Source organism: Carcharhinus amblyrhynchos, chromosome 18 (assembly GCF_965287045.1).
Source record: "Carcharhinus amblyrhynchos chromosome 18, sCarAmb.v2.hapA, whole genome shotgun sequence".
NCBI lineage: Eukaryota > Metazoa > Chordata > Chondrichthyes > Carcharhiniformes > Carcharhinidae > Carcharhinus > Carcharhinus amblyrhynchos.
Window position 1 is genome coordinate 1,312,551 of NC_137341.1, and position 15,374 is coordinate 1,327,924.

Below are 15,374 nucleotides of genomic sequence, written 5' to 3' on the forward strand. Positions count from 1 at the left end.
TTAGCTGTTCTCGTCTCCAACTGTTCTGTTGCAAATGCGATGATAAAGAGCGACGTTGACTGGGGAACCAATCACCTCTTTCATTCGCAACTGTGAACCCTAGATAGCTGGGTGTTGGAGAACTGTTACCAAGCCACACCTTCTCCACGTTCCATTGGAAACATGTGTCAATGGTTAGATTAATTGAGTTCAGAGAGCACAAGTGTGGCAGATACGAGGAAGCAGAGAACGGCAACATTGAGTTCGTGCGAATTGTGACTCGAACAATTCAGAGAGAGAATGTTAAACATTTTGATGACCACCTCGGCAGCAAAGATAATGCTGAGTACATTCGATTCCCTCTTCCAAATCATTAATAAGAAGCAGTTGGGCCCCACAAGTCACTGACTGCTAATCAGGAAAGGGCACATTGATGCCAGCTCTTTGCTTCCTATCTCCTGACCGGCTACCTACCCTTCTCAAATCATTAGCTGCATTTGGCTCACTGGTCTATAAGAATAGCAGGCTGATATATCTATCCTCCAATCTGTAGGAACCATTCCAGAGTGGAAAGAATTTTGGAAAATAACCACCAAGAGTTCGACTGCTACCAGGACCACTTCCTTCAGTACTCTGTGGTGAAGGTTATTAGGATCCAACTCCGATCCCATCAATTTCCCCAGAACTATCTCTCTACTAATGCTGATTTCCTTCAGCTCCTCGCTAAAACTTGTTTCTCTCACAACCTCTGGGACATAATTCAAAGAAGAAAATCAGCCCGGGAAACAGGCCCTTCGGCCCAACGAGCCCGCACCACCATCTCAACCCCACCAGTCCCCCTCTCCACCCATGACCCCTATCTAATGTTTTATGGCCATCCAGATTGAGGGAAACTGATATACAGAAAATTTATTCCTGCCAATCAGCCTAACAGCACATCTTTGGGGTGTGGGAGGAAACCGGAGCACCCGGAGAAAACCCACGCAAGCATGGGGAGAATGCGCAAACTCCCACAGACACCGGCCCAAATCCATGTGTCTGCACAGCAATCAGTGATAGTCACTGAGCTGTCGTCTTGCCCAGTATCTGGTCCAGTTTAAGCACACACTAACAACATGAAGCACTAGGCCAATCTCGAACAACCAAGAGCAGCCCCAGTACGACCCATCGTGTGTATGCCCCTCGTTGGGCACGAGGCGGACCGACTTCAAACCTGTGAATGAAAAGAGAAAAAACATTATTATCGTACCATATCCATTTACATTACCAGGGACGTCCCAATGCTAATGACCCTTATTTAAAACAATCTCCTATGTCCACCCATCTCCAACCCACTCATGTGCCTGTCTAATTCATGTCTTCCTTTGTGAAGACAGAAGTAAAATTTAATTCCTTGGCTGTTCCTTTGTTCCGAATTCTTCTGTTTCTGAATGTGAGGGGCCTAATTTGTTTTTGTCAATTTTTTTCTCTTCACGTACCTATGAAAACTTTTACAGTCAGTTTTCATGTTCCCTGCTAGCTTACATTCATACTCTATTTTTCCCTTCTTACTCAATCCCTTGGTCCTTTTTTTTGCTGAATTTTAAATTGCTTCCAATCCTCAGGTATATTGCATTTTCTTGCCAATTTGCATGTGTCTTCCTTGAATCTCATCCTATCTCTAATTTCCCTTGTAAGCCAGGGTTTGGCCACAATTCCCTTCTCACTCTTGTGCCAAACAACTTCTGGAGTTCTTTAGCACTCCCAGTCCACTGTCTTTCCTTTCAGTAATCCTTCCCAGTCCATCATGGCCAACTCATGCCTAACACCATCATAATTACCTTCGGACCATAGAACCCTACAGTGCAGAAAGAGGCCCTTCGGCCCATCGAGTCTGGACCGAACACAATCCCACCCCAGGCCCTATCCCCATATATTATACCCACTAATCCGTCTAACTACGCATCCCTGGACACTAAGGGGCAATTTTTAGCATAGCCAATCAACCTAACCCACACACCTTTGGACTGTGGGAGGAAACCAGAGCACCCGGAGGAAACCCACGCAGACACGAGGAGAAAGTGCAAACTCCACACAGACAGTGACCCGAGCCGGGAATCGAACCCAGGACCCTGGAGCTGTGAAGCAGCAGCGCTAACCCACTGTGCTACCGATCTTTATCGAGACTCAGGACCCTGGTCTCAGTGTCAACTCCATCACTACGCACCTTGACAAAGAATTCTATCAGATTATGGCCACTTATCCCCAAGGATTCTCTCACAACTAGATTATTAACTAATCCTTTCTTATTGCCTGACACCCAGATGGCCTGTTCCCTTGTTAGTTCATCAATGTATTGGTCCAGAAAAACATCCTGTAGAACCTGCAGAAATTCCCCCTCTGTTGTACTGGGATGAATTTGATCCTCCAGATCTATCTGCAGCTGAAAGTCACCCATAACCACAGAATTCCTTGATGCATCTCTGACTTCCTGCCTGATTGTTATCATCACTCAACTTTGGTGGTCTGCGTATCATTCCACAAATATTTTGTGCTCCTCGGTGCTTCTTAACTTGTCCCACACAGATTTCACATCACCTGTGCTAATATCTTTCCTCAATATCATATCAATATCTTCTCAAATCAACAGTGCAACTCCAACACATTTTCCTTTCTGTCTGTCCTTCCTAAACACTGAATCGCTCTCAATGTTTAGTTCCCATCCTTGCTCACTTTATCTCCATAATACCGATCATACCCCCTTGAACTCCACAAATCCCTATCGAACAAACATAGAGCGAAATTCTCCCATAACTTTGAAGATGATGAAAATATTTATATCCTTCCAGTGCATTGCAGTTATTAGCATGTATATTAAAAGCTATCGGTGCAACTAATTCATGCATTTTGTTTCGAATGCTCCGAACATTCAGGTACGCACTTGAGATGCGCACTTTTCAAGTTTCTTGTTCCAATCCTACTATTTTTCACTCTGTCCTTATCTGACTCTGGCCCTTGATTTCTCTGCCTTTTCTTATTCTCTTTGCTCCCTTTTCCTCTTGTTCTTGATTTCCCCTGCTCTGAATCCTTACAAAGATTTCAACGACAATTGCCGTTGGACATTTGCAAAGGATTTCTCTTGTGGCATTTGCCATTCTGATTTTTTTTTTGGGATTAGTTGGAGGAGTTCCAGCCGGCTCACCAAGTTCGATGTGAATAGTAATCCAGGAGACCGAGGAAAATCTTCATCTCCGTTGTGTTTCTTGGATTCGGAGTCACTTTATGGCCTTCATCTTCTCTTTGACAGGGTGCAATCCATCCACGTCAACTCTGTACCCGAGATCCGTCACCTCGTTCACCTGGAACACACACTTCCCCATTCATAATCAGACACCAGCATCAGAATAAAGCTGTAAGAAATCCTCCAAACTCTCCGTTGCAGTAGCTCCTGAGATTAAAATATTGTCCGGATAGACTGTCATTCTGGGCATCCCTCGAAGGGTGTCCCTCATCACCGTTTGGGAATGGCACAAACTGAAAAACACCTCAAAGGCTAAACGAGTGTTCTCACATAATCCTTTGTGAGTATTTATGGGGAGGTGCTACCTGGGTGACACCTCAAACTCCATTTGAAGGTTATGCGTGGCTCATGTCTAAGGGGGAGGCTCTGGACCGAATTGTCAAGTTTTAAAACTGGGACTCCTGGCGTGGCCCACTCAGCAAACTGTACTGTGTGTATGATGCCAAGTTTGTCTAGACGTTTGGTTTTGGTCGGGCGCGGGAACCGTGGTGCGCGAAGGTTGTGGTGAACCTAGTCAGGAAGAAAGGAAAGGTGTATAAAAGGTTCAGAGAGCAAGGAGATGTTAAGGATCTAGAGGAGTATAAGGCTTGTAGAAAGGAGCTTAAAAAGGAAATTAGGAGAGCCAGAAGGGGTCATGAGAAGGCCTTGGCAGGTAAGATTAAGGAGAATCCCAAGGCCTTCTATAAATATGTGAAAAGTAAAAGGATGAGAAGAGAAGGGATAGGACCTATAAAAGGTGAAGGGGGAAAGGCCTGTGTGGAACCGGAAGAAATGGCAGAGGTGCTTATTGAGTACTTTGCCTCGGTATTCACGGTGGAAAGTGATCTGGGAGGTTGGAGTACAGGTTTGCGGCAGACTGAAAAGATTGAGTATGTGGATATTAAGAAAGAGGGTGTGTTGGAACTTTTAAATTCTATCAAGATAGATAAGTCGCTGGGACCAGATGGGATGTAGCCCAGGTTATTGTGGGAGGTGAGGGAAGTGATTGCAGAGCCCCTGGCGATGATCTTTGCGTCATCAATGGAGATGGGAGAGGTTCCGGAAGATTGGAGGATTGCGGATGTGGTTCCTATTTTCAAGAAAGGGAACAGAGATAGCCCGGGAAATTACCGATCGTGAGTCTGACCTCAGTGGTTGGTAAGTTGATGGAGAGGCTTCTGAAGGACAAGATTTATGAGCATTTGGAGAAGTTTGGAATGTTCAGAAATAGTCAACATGGTTTTGTCAAGGGCAGATCGTGCCTTACGAGCCTAGTTGAGTTCTTTGAAAATGTGACTGAACACATTGATGAAGGAAGGGCGGTAGACGTGGTTTACATGGACTTCAGCAAGGCGTTTGATAAAGTCCCCCATGCAAGACTTCTTGAGAAGGTGAGAGGGCATGGGATCCAAGGGGCTTTGGCCTTGTGGATCCAGAACTGGCTTGCCTGCAGAAGGCAGAGAGTGGTTATGGATGGGTCTTTTTCTACATGGAGGACGTTCACCAGTGGAGTGCCCCAGGGATCTGTTCTAGGACCCTTGCTGTTATTTTCATAAATGACCTGGATGAGGAAGTGGAGGGATGGGTTAGTAAGTTCGCAGACGATACGAAGGTTGGTGGTGTTGTGGATAGTCTGGAGGGATGTCAGAAGTTGCAGCGAGACATAGATAGGATGCAAGACTGGGCAGAGAAGTGGCAGATGGACTTCAACGCGGATAAATGTGCAGTGGTCCATTTTGGCAGGACCAATGGGATGAAGGAATACAATATCAAGGGCAGGAGTCTTAGCTGTGTTGAGGAGCAGAAGGATCTTGGGGTCCGTGTCCATAGGACTCTTAAATCAGCCTCGCAAGTGGAGGATGTGGTCAAGAAGGCGTATGGTGTACTGGTCTTCATTAATCGAGTGATTGAGTTTAGGAGTCAGGAGGTAATGCTGCAACTTTATAGGACCCTTGTCAGACCCCACTTGGAGTACTGTGCACAGTTCTGGTCGCCTCACTACAGGAAGGACGTGGAAGCTTTTGAAAGGGTGCAGAGGAGATTTACAAGGATGTTGCCTGGACTGGGAGGCATGCCTTATGAGGATAGGTTGAGGGAGCTGGGACTCTTCTCCCTGGAGAGACAAAGGTTGAGAGGAGACCTGATAGAGGTTTATAAGATGTTGAGAAGAATAAATAGGGTGGATTCTCAGAGGCTATTTCCCAGGGCTGAAATGGTCGCTACGAGAGGACACAGATTTAAGGTGCAGGGAAGCAAGTACAGAGGAGATGTTCGGGGTAAGTTTTTCACTCAGAGGGTGGTGAGTGAATGGAATCAGCTGCCATCGGTGGTGGTGGATGGGAACTCGGTGGGGTCTTTTAAAAGACTTCTGGATGAGTATATGGGATCTAATGGGATTGGGGGTTATAGATAGGTCTATGGCTCAGTAGGTTTAGAAGTGATCGGCGCAACTAGTGGGCCGAATGGCCTGTTTGTGCTGTAGTGTTCTATGAAGAGCAGTCTTTATTTTAAATGGACTAGAATTATATAACTGTACTTATTCAGAGTCCTTTCCAAAAATAATTATTATAGGTTCAGGGTCTGTGTGTGCGTAAACCCCTTTAGCTCAGAGTCTGTGTGTGTAAACCCCTTTAGCTCAGAGTCTGTGTGTGTAAACCCCTTTAGCTCAGGGTCTGTGTGTGTGTAAACCCCTTTAGCTGGGGGTCTGTGTGTGTGTAAACCCCTTTAGCTCAGGGTCTGTGTGTGTGTAAACCCCTTTAGCTCAGGGTCTGTGTGTGTGTAAACCCCTTTAGCTCAGGGTCTGTGTGTGTGTAAACCCCTTTAGCTCAGGGTCTGTGTGTGTGTAAACCCCTTTAGCTGGGGGTCTGTGTGTGTGTAAACCCCTTTAGCTCAGAGTCTGTGTGCGTGTAAACCCCTTTAGCTGGGGGTCTGTGTGTGTGTAAACCCCTTTAGCTCAGAGTCTGTGTGTGTGTAAACCCCTTTAGCTGGGGGTCTGTGTGTGTGTAAACCCCTTTAGCTGGGGGTCTGTGTGCGTGTAAACCCCTTTAGCTGGGGGTCTGTGTGTGCGTAAACCCCTTTAGCTGGGGTCTGTGTGCGTGTAAACCCCTTTAGCTGGGGGTCTGTGTGCGTGTAAACCCCTTTAGCTCAGGGTCTGTGTGTGTGTAAACCCCTTTAGCTCAGGGTCTGTGTGTGTGTAAACCCCTTTAGCTGGGGGTCTGTGTGTGTGTAAACCCCTTTAGCTCAGGGTCTGTGTGTGTAAACCCCTTTAGCTCAGAGTCTGTGTGTGTGTAAACCCCTTTAGCTCAGAGTCTGTGTGTGCATAAACCCCTTTAGCTGGGGGTCTGTGTGTGTGTAAACCCCTTTAGCTCAGGGTCTGTGTGTGTGTAAACCCCTTTAGCTCAGGGTCTGTGTGTGTGTAAACCCCTTTAGCTCAGGGTCTGTGTGTGTGTAAACCCCTTTAGCTGGGGGTCTGTGTGTGTGTAAACCCCTTTAGCTGGGGGTCTGTGTGTGCATAAACCCCTTTAGCTCAGAGTCTGTGTGTGCGTAAACCCCTTTAGCTGGGGGTCTGTGTGTGTGTAAACCCCTTTAGCTGGGGTCTGTGTGTGCGTAAACCCCTTTAGCTCAGGGTCTGTGTGTGCGTAAACCCCTTTAGCTGGGGTCTGTGTGTGTGTAAACCCCTTTAGCTGGGGGTCTGTGTGTGTAAACCCCTTTAGCTGGGGTCTGTGTGTGTGTAAACCCCTTTAGCTCAGGGTCTGTGTGTGCGTAAACCCCTTTAGCTGGGGTCTGTGTGTGTGTAAACCCCTTTAGCTGGGGGTCTGTGTGTGTAAACCCCTTTAGCTCAGGGTCTGTGTGTGTGTAAACCCCTTTAGCTGGGGGTCTGTGTGTGCGTAAACCCCTTTAGCTGGGGGTCTGTGTGTGCGTAAACCCCTTTAGCTCAGGGTCTGTGTGTGCGTAAACCCCTTTAGCTCAGGGTCTGTGTGTGTGTAAACCCCTTTAGCTGGGGGTCTGTGTGTGCGTAAACCCCTTTAGCTGGGGGTCTGTGTGTGTGTAAACCCCTTTAGCTCAGGGTCTGTGTGTGCGTAAACCCCTTTAGCTCAGGGTCTGTGTGTGTGTAAACCCCTTTAGCTCAGGGTCTGTGTGTGCGTAAACCCCTTTAGCTCAGGGTCTGTGTGTGTGTAAACCCCTTTAGCTCAGGGTCTGTGTGTGTGTAAACCCCTTTAGCTGGGGTCTGTGTGTGTGTAAACCCCTTTAGCTCAGGGTCTGTGTGTGTGTAAACCCCTTTAGCTCAGGGTCTGTGTGTGTGTAAACCCCTTTAGCTGGGGTCTGTGTGTGTGTAAACCCCTTTAGCTGGGGTCTGTGTGTGTGTAAACCCCTTTAGCTCAGGGTCTGTGAACCTTTTAGTTAATTCTGTATAATCCCTGGCTCCTTTTAGCTCAATATCACCCGCCCTGCTGCATTCTGAACAAGCTTTAACTTGCTCATTTCCTGATCTGCAGCTGCTTATCTTGGATTTCTGGCTATTTTGATATTTATATGTGTGTTTTGTTTGTAGATTAAGGTCCCTTCACAAATGTTGAAACACTATGCCCAGCATAGGTTTTTAAAAAAATAAATGCCTAATCTTCTAAAGAAATTTATTTGGCTGAGAGGGTGGGCCATGTTTGACGATGTAAGGTTCTTCATCCAGAATGGACACCACAGAACCAGGCCGTTCAGTCCCTGTCATTATTACTGGACACAAATTTCCTCTCACTTTTCTTCATCAAGCAATACCTTCTGTCCTCATGTGTTTATTCAGCTCCCCCTTACCTACTTCGATACTATTCAACCACAGTGTTTGAGTGAGTTCTACATTTTCGGAACTCTTTTTTGTCCCTTTTAATTGTTGCAGTTTCTCCGCTAGACTTGCTGATCCTGGAAGGGATAAAGGACAGAGAAAGGATGAGGCAACCTAGACTCCGTATCACTTCCTGGAACACCATGCCTCAGTCAGTCTCGGACTCTCGCCTCTGAGTCTGAAGGTTGTGGGTTCAAGTTTGTGGGGAACTTTCAATTGCCAGGTTCCAGAGCTCTGGAATTCCTTCCCTTAACCCCATCCATTTCTCTCTCCTTCTTTATCACTCAGCTTAAAACGTACCAGTACCCCTTAATGACATCCAGAACTTGACAAACCGCAACATGTATTTGGAATTGCTGTGGGATATTAAACTCCAGCCCATTCCACAGGGAATTTTAACAACAGCAGAAATAGATATGAAGTCAGAACGCGCACAACATAAGAACTAGGAGCAGGAATAGACCATCTGGCCCCTCGAGCCTGCTCCACCATTCAATAAGATCATGGCTGATCTTCTTGTGGACTCAGCTTCACTTACCCGCCTGCTCACCATAACCCTTAATTCCTTTACTGTTCAAAAATGTATCTATCCTTGCCTTAAAAACATTCAATGGGATAGCCTCACTGGGCAGGGAATTCCACAGATTCAGGTGAAGAAGTTCCTCCTCAACTCAGTCCTAAATCTGCTCCCTGTTATTTTGACGCTATGCCCCTAGTTCTACTTTCACCAGCCAGTGAAAGCAACTTCCCTGCTTCTATCTTATCGATTCCCTTCATAATTTTATGTGTTTCTATAAGATCTCCCCTCATTCTTCTGAATTCCAATGAGTATAGCTCCAGTCTACTCAGGCTCTCCTCATAACCCAACCCTCTCAACTCCAGAATCACCCTAGTGAATCTCTGCACCCCCTCCAGTGCCAGTATATCCTTTCTCATGTAAGGAGACCAAAACTGTACACAGTACTCCAGGTGTGGTCTCACCAGCAACATAACCTCGCTGTTTTTAAACTCCATCCTTTGAGCAATGAAGGACAAAATTCTGTTTGCAAACCAACATTTTGTGATTCATGCACAAGGATACCCAGGTCCCTCTGCGCAGCAGCATGCTGCTATTTTCACCATTTAAATAATAGTCCATTTTGCTGTTACTGCAACCAGAATAGATGACCTCACACTTATCAGTAATATACTCCATCTGCCAGACCCTCGCCCACTCACTTAGACTATCTATATCCTGTTGCAGACTTCCAGCATCCTCTGTACACTTTGCTTATTCATCTTAATCTCATCTGTGAACACTACACTTCGTCCCAATTCCAAATCATCTATGTAAATTGTAAACAATTGCAGTCCCAACACTGATCCCTGAGGCACACCACCAGTCACCGATCACCAACCAGAAAAACACCCATTTACCCCCACTCTTTGCTTTCTGTTAGTTAACCAATCCTCTATCCGTGCTAATACATTACCCGTAACACAGTGCACCTTTATCTTATGTAGCAGTCTTTGGTGCGGCACTTTGTCAAATGCCTTCTGGAAATCCAGATACACGACATCCACAGGTTTCCCATTGTCCACTGCACATGGAATGTTCTCAAATAATTCCAACAAATTAGTCAAACACGACCTTCCCTTCATGAACCATTCTGCATCTTCCCAATGGGACAAATTATACTTCCCAAACAGGTCCTCGTTCCTGGTCTTGCCCACGTTGTTTGTCCACCCAACCGGATCCTCCCCCTCTTAGACCAATATCCTTTCAAGCTGATCAGAGATGATTCTCAGCCTGGCATTGGGCAGCAGCATCGCATGGGGGGCTCACGATCTGGCTTACAAAGAATGCTATCAATCCCCCTAATTATAGATTCCCCTACCATTTGTCTTTTTGCTCCCCCCTCTTGAATAACCTCCTGTACCAGGGTGCAGTGGTCAACGAGCTCATCCTCCCGACAGCTCTTTTCTTCATCCACATGGGGAGCAACTACCTCGTACTTATTGGACGAGGTCATGAGCTGAGGGGCCTCAGTTCCTGGATTCCGGACTCCCCGGATAGAGAGATCCTGAATTCAGGAACATGCCATCCCACCCCCACTTTCCATCCCTGCCCCAGACTGGGATCTGGATGGGTAATGGCGGCTGCAGCTCCCAAACTCCCCCACGCTGGGGAAACAGCTCTATCCGCCCTGCAGGCAGGCAGGCAGGGAGAAGGGGAAATGTGCAGGGCAGGGCCCATCCCCTGATCTTCAGACTGAGGTGTTGACCAATGGCAAGAGTTGGAGGACCGGAAGGACTCTGGTCCTCCAGCCAATCAGGGCGCGGGCTTTGTGTGAATGAAGATTGAGCTTCAGACAGACTGAAACTTCCTCCTGTCTCCCACATCTGTGAGTAAAACACTTTCTTTACTCCCCCTTTCCATTTCTTTCCTCATTCTGGGGGGAAACTGGGGACTTGCAGCAACTGAAGGGAAAGGAAGTGAATCCAGGGAGGGAGCAGACTCTGGAAAGATTGGCCCAGGTCTCTCTCTCTCTCTTAAAGACATTGACATCCTTTACTCCCTCAGCCGGACACATTTATCTGTCTGGATAAAAGGATGGGCTCTTTCCTAATGGTCACAATTAAAGGGCTGGTTTCCCCAGGAGAGAACTGATATTTAAGGCAGCACAGCATTACTGCCTCACTGTGCCAGGGATGGAGTTTGCACATTCTTCCCATGTCTGCTTGGGTTTCCTCCGGGTGCTCCAGTTTCCTCCCACAGTCCAGGTTAGATTGATTGGCTGTGCTAAATTAACCATAGTGTCAGGGGACTAGCAGATTAAGTAGGTACGGTTTACCCCAGGTGGGATTGTTATCGGTATAGATTCAATGGGCCAATTGGCCTGTCTCTTCACTGTGGGTATTCTATGATTTAAGGGGATAATAAATTAATTTAGAGAGAGAGATATCTAGTGATGTATGGTACGGATTAGATTTATATTTTACCGTTCTGTAAAAAAGTATATTTATTTTTATTTCCATTCTTTTAATTTCATATTGTTGCTACATTATATATTTCTATTCCTCTCATCATTCAGAGAATTGTTCATCTTGGATTTCTGTTCCGCAGGTATCAGAGGAGACTGAGGATGATTGAACATTTTCAGGGCTGAGATGGGCAGATTATTTTGATTGAGAAATGTTCTGGGGAACAGGCAGGAGAATGGAGAGAATACTAAGCTGAAGAGGGATTTCTTCACTTAAGGATAACACTTTGGAATTTTCTACCCCAGAGGGCTGGGGAGCCTCCACATCAAGAATTTTCAAAAGAGAGACTGATAGGTTTCTGGATATTAAAGATATCAAGGAATATGAGGGCGACTGTGGGAAACTGGTGCTGAGGTAGGACAGTTAATGATCCCATTGAATGGTTGAGGCAGTTTGATGGGTCAGGTGTGTCCAGGACACAGTGAGCATGGATCTGTTAATCAGCACCTTCAGGAGAATTGGGAGGGTGAATATTAGATCCAGCAGAGTGAGAATGGAGGGAGAGTGTGTGGGATAGAGATTCACAGATTTTAGGGAGTGAGAGAGGAAAGAATGTTCCACAGAAACTAGAATTGTTCTGGATTTCTATCCTGTGCTGACACTGATGTCTTTTGTAAATTGCTTTTACAGGATATTAGAAGAGGTGGATTTACAGACAGTAATCTCAATCCTCACATTCACATATGAACGTCACTTGATTCCTTGGCACCTGAGCATCATCGGGCTTTGGATCTAGAAGGAGGAATGTTTCTCTGTTCTGTCTGCTTCAGAAGACTTTAAACATCAGAGTGACTGGAAAAGCACCGAGGCTCACACCCGAGTGAGAGTGTTCCAGCGCACTGAGTGTGGAAAAAGTTTGAACCATTTACAGATTGAATTAATATTGCAGCATTCTTTGTGTAGACGGGGCTTCAACTGATAGTGCAGACTAGACAGAACACGAGGAGACCAAAAACATGAAGAAACCATGGAAATGTAAGGACTGTGGGAAGGAATACAGAACCCCATCTCTGCTGGAAACACATCGTCGCAATCACACTGGGGATAGGCCATTTGCCTGCCCTCAGTGTGGGAAGGGATTCACTCGGTTATCCCACCTGCAGCAACACCAGCGAGTTCACACTGGGGAGAGGCCGTTCACCTGCTCTGTGTGTGGGACAGGATTCAATCGGTTATTCAACCTGCAGAGACACCAGCGAGGTCACACTGGGGAGAGGCCGTTCACCTGCTCTCAGTGCGAGGTAGGGTTCAAGGAGTTATCCAACCTGCTGACACACCAGCGAGTTCACACCGGGGAGAGGCCGTTCACCTGCTCTCAGTGTGGGAAGGGATTCACTGACTTATCCAACCTGCGGAGACACCAGCAAGGTCACATTGAAGAAAGGCCATTCGCCTGCTGTCACTGTGGGAAGGGATTCAAGCAGTTATCCAACCTGCGGACACACCAGCGGGTTCACACCGGGGAGAGGCCATTCACCTGTTCTGTGTGTGGGAAGGGATTCACTACTTTATTCAATCTGCAGATTCACCAGAGAGTTCACACTGGGGAGAGACCTTTCACCTGCTCTCAGTGTGGGAAGGGATTCACTCAGTTATCCAGCCTTCAGACACACCAGCGCATTCACACTGGGGAGAGGCCGTACACTTGCTCTGTGTGTGGGAAGGGATTCAGTGTTTCATCCCAGCTGCTGAGACACCAACAAGTTCACGAGTGATTCCAGGGGTTGGATTCTGCTGTTATTGTTTCTGTTCTCAGTTATATCCAGGACTGCATTTTGTTCATTCTCATAGTTGGTAATGGGGAGGGTCGGAGGGTTTCTTTCTGCTGGACTGGACAGTCTCACGAGTTTACCTCTTGAGCCTTGTTCTGAATAGCTGGTTTCGGTATTGTCAAGGATCACAGGGTATAAACAATTGGAAAATATTTTATTCACAATTCTGTTTGGAAGTCTCCCAGAGCATGCCATGAGAATGCCCTGTGGAGCTCTGTTGAGGGACTGTTGCTGTTCAGCCTTTGAGCTTTAAAACAATAAAAATCTGCGTTTTTTTTCTCAGAGAGCTTATGTAGTTTTTAAATTTGTGTGATTATTAACCCTTTCATGGTTGCATTGCTCCTTTCCTTAATTCATCTGAATGTGACTCACAGAAAACTATCAAGATGTGAATGGCCAGTTAGCTGTGGTAGATTGAGAAACAACAGTAAAAAGTGTGATGGTAGACAGGTAATGGCTAGAATTTAAAAATTATTACATATTGACAGGAAATATTAGGCGACTGTAGCTAACAAGAAGAATTAAAGATTCCATGAGATCAAAGGAAGAGATTCATAAAGTATACAAAATAGTCGTAATCCTGAGGATTGGGAATTTGTTTTAGAATTCAGCAAAGGGGGAACAAAAAGAAACATAAAAACTGACTGGAAAAGCCCCTGTAGGTGTGTGAGAAGATTAGCAAAGACAAATGTGGGTTCATTCCAGGCAGAGACAGGAGTGTTTATAATGAGGAATAGGGAAATGGCAGAGACATTAAACAATGTGGGTCTGTCTTCACGGAATCATCCCTAAAACACTCTAGAACTAAGAGAGCATGAGGAATTTAGGAAGGAAATTAGGAGAGCCAGAAGGGGTCATGAGAAGGCCTTGTCAGGCAGGATTAAGGAAAACCCCAAGGCATTCTACAAGTATGTGAAGAGCAAGAGGATAAGACGTGAAAGAATAGGACCTATCCAGTGTGACGGTGGGAAAGTTTGTATGGAACCGGAAGAAACAGCAGTGGTACTTAATGAATATTTTACTTCAGTATTCACTATGGAAAAGGATCTTGGTGGTTGCAGGCTTGCAGCAGACTGAAAAGCTTGAGCATTATTAAATATTAAGAAAGACAATGTGTTGGAGCTTTTGAAAAGCATCAAGTTCGATAAGTCGCTGGGACCAGATGGGATGTACCCCAGGCTACTGTGGGAGGCGAGGGAGGAGATTGCTGAGCCCCTGGCGATGATCTTTGCATCATCGATGGAGACGGGAGAAATTCCAAAGGACTGCGGATGTTGTTCCTTTATTCAAGAAAGGGAGTAGAGATAACCCTGGAAATTATAGACCAGTGAGTCTAGCCTCAGTGGTTGGTAAGTTGATGGAGAAGATCCTGAGAGGCAGGATTTATGAACATTTGGAGAGATATAATATGATTAAGAATAACCAGCACGGCTTTGTCAAAGGCAGATTGTGCCTCATGAACCTGATTGAATTTTTTGAAGATGTGACTAAACACATTGACGAAGGAAGAGCGGTGGATGTGGTTTATATGGACTTCAGCAAGGTGTTTGATAAGGTGCCCCATGCAAGACTTATTGAGAAAGTGAGGGGGCATGGGATCCAAGGGGACATTGCTTTGTGAATCCAGAACTGGCTTGCCTACAGAAGGCAGAGAGTGGTTATAGATGGGTCATATTCTGCACGGTCACCAGTGGAGTGCCCCAGGGATCTGTTCTGGGACCCTTACTCTTTGTGATTTTTATAAATGACCTGGATGAGTAAGTGGAGGGATGGGTTGGGAAGTTTGCTGATGACACAAAGGTTGGTGGTGTTGTGGATAGTCTGGAGGGATGTCAGAAGCTGCAGTGAGACATTGATAGGGTGCAAGACTGGGCGGAGAAGTGGCAGATGGAGTTCAACCCAGATAAGTGTGAATGGTTTATTTTGGCAGGTCAAATAGGATGGCAGAATATAATATTAATGGTCGGACTCTTGGCAGTGCGGAAGATCAGAAGGATCTTGGAGTCCAAGTTCATAGGAGCTCAAAGCGGCTGCACAGGTGGAGGATGTGGTCAAGAAGGTGTATGGTGTACTGGCCTTCATTAATCGAGGGATTGAGTTTAGGAGTCGGGAGGTAATGCTGCTGCTGTATAGGACCCTTGTCAGACCCCACTTGGAGTACTGTGCGCAGTTCTGGTCGCCTCACTACAGGAAGGATGTGGAAGCTATTGAGAGGGTGCAGAGGAGATTTACAAGGATGTTGCCTGGATTGGGAGGCATGCCTTATGAGGATAGGTTGAGGGAGCTAGGTCTCTTCTCCCTGGAGAGACAAAGAATGAGGGATGACCTGATAGAGGTTTATAAAATGATTGAGTGGATAGTCAGAGGCTATTTCCCAGGGCTGAAATGGTTGCCACAACAGGACACAGGTTTAAGGTGCAGGGGAGTAGGTACAGAGGAGATGTTAGGGTAAGTTATTCTCTCAGAGGATGGTGGGTGAGTGGAATGGGCTGCTGGCAACGGT

General features: G+C 46.2%; 2 protein-coding genes across 3 annotated transcripts in view; one reads left to right on the top strand and one right to left on the bottom strand.

Annotated features, from left to right (window-relative positions):
• The window catches only part of LOC145355155 (uncharacterized), a 79,046-nt gene that overhangs the window by 15,100 nt on the left and 48,572 nt on the right, over positions 1-15,374 (bottom strand). The gene's annotated exons all lie outside the window — the stretch shown is intronic.
• On the top strand, positions 10,339-13,667 carry LOC145354765 (uncharacterized). Of its 2 annotated transcripts, XM_080206239.1 has the most exons (3): positions 10,339-10,459; positions 11,182-11,453; positions 11,730-13,667. In XM_080206239.1, exon 3 carries the CDS (start codon positions 12,056-12,058, stop codon positions 12,812-12,814), a length of 759 nt encoding a protein of 252 aa, XP_080062365.1. In that variant the 5' UTR covers positions 10,339-10,459; positions 11,182-11,453; positions 11,730-12,055; the 3' UTR covers positions 12,815-13,667. The 2 variants fall into 2 exon arrangements, with proteins under 2 accessions (XP_080062365.1, XP_080062364.1); XM_080206238.1 differs by lacking the exon at positions 11,182-11,453.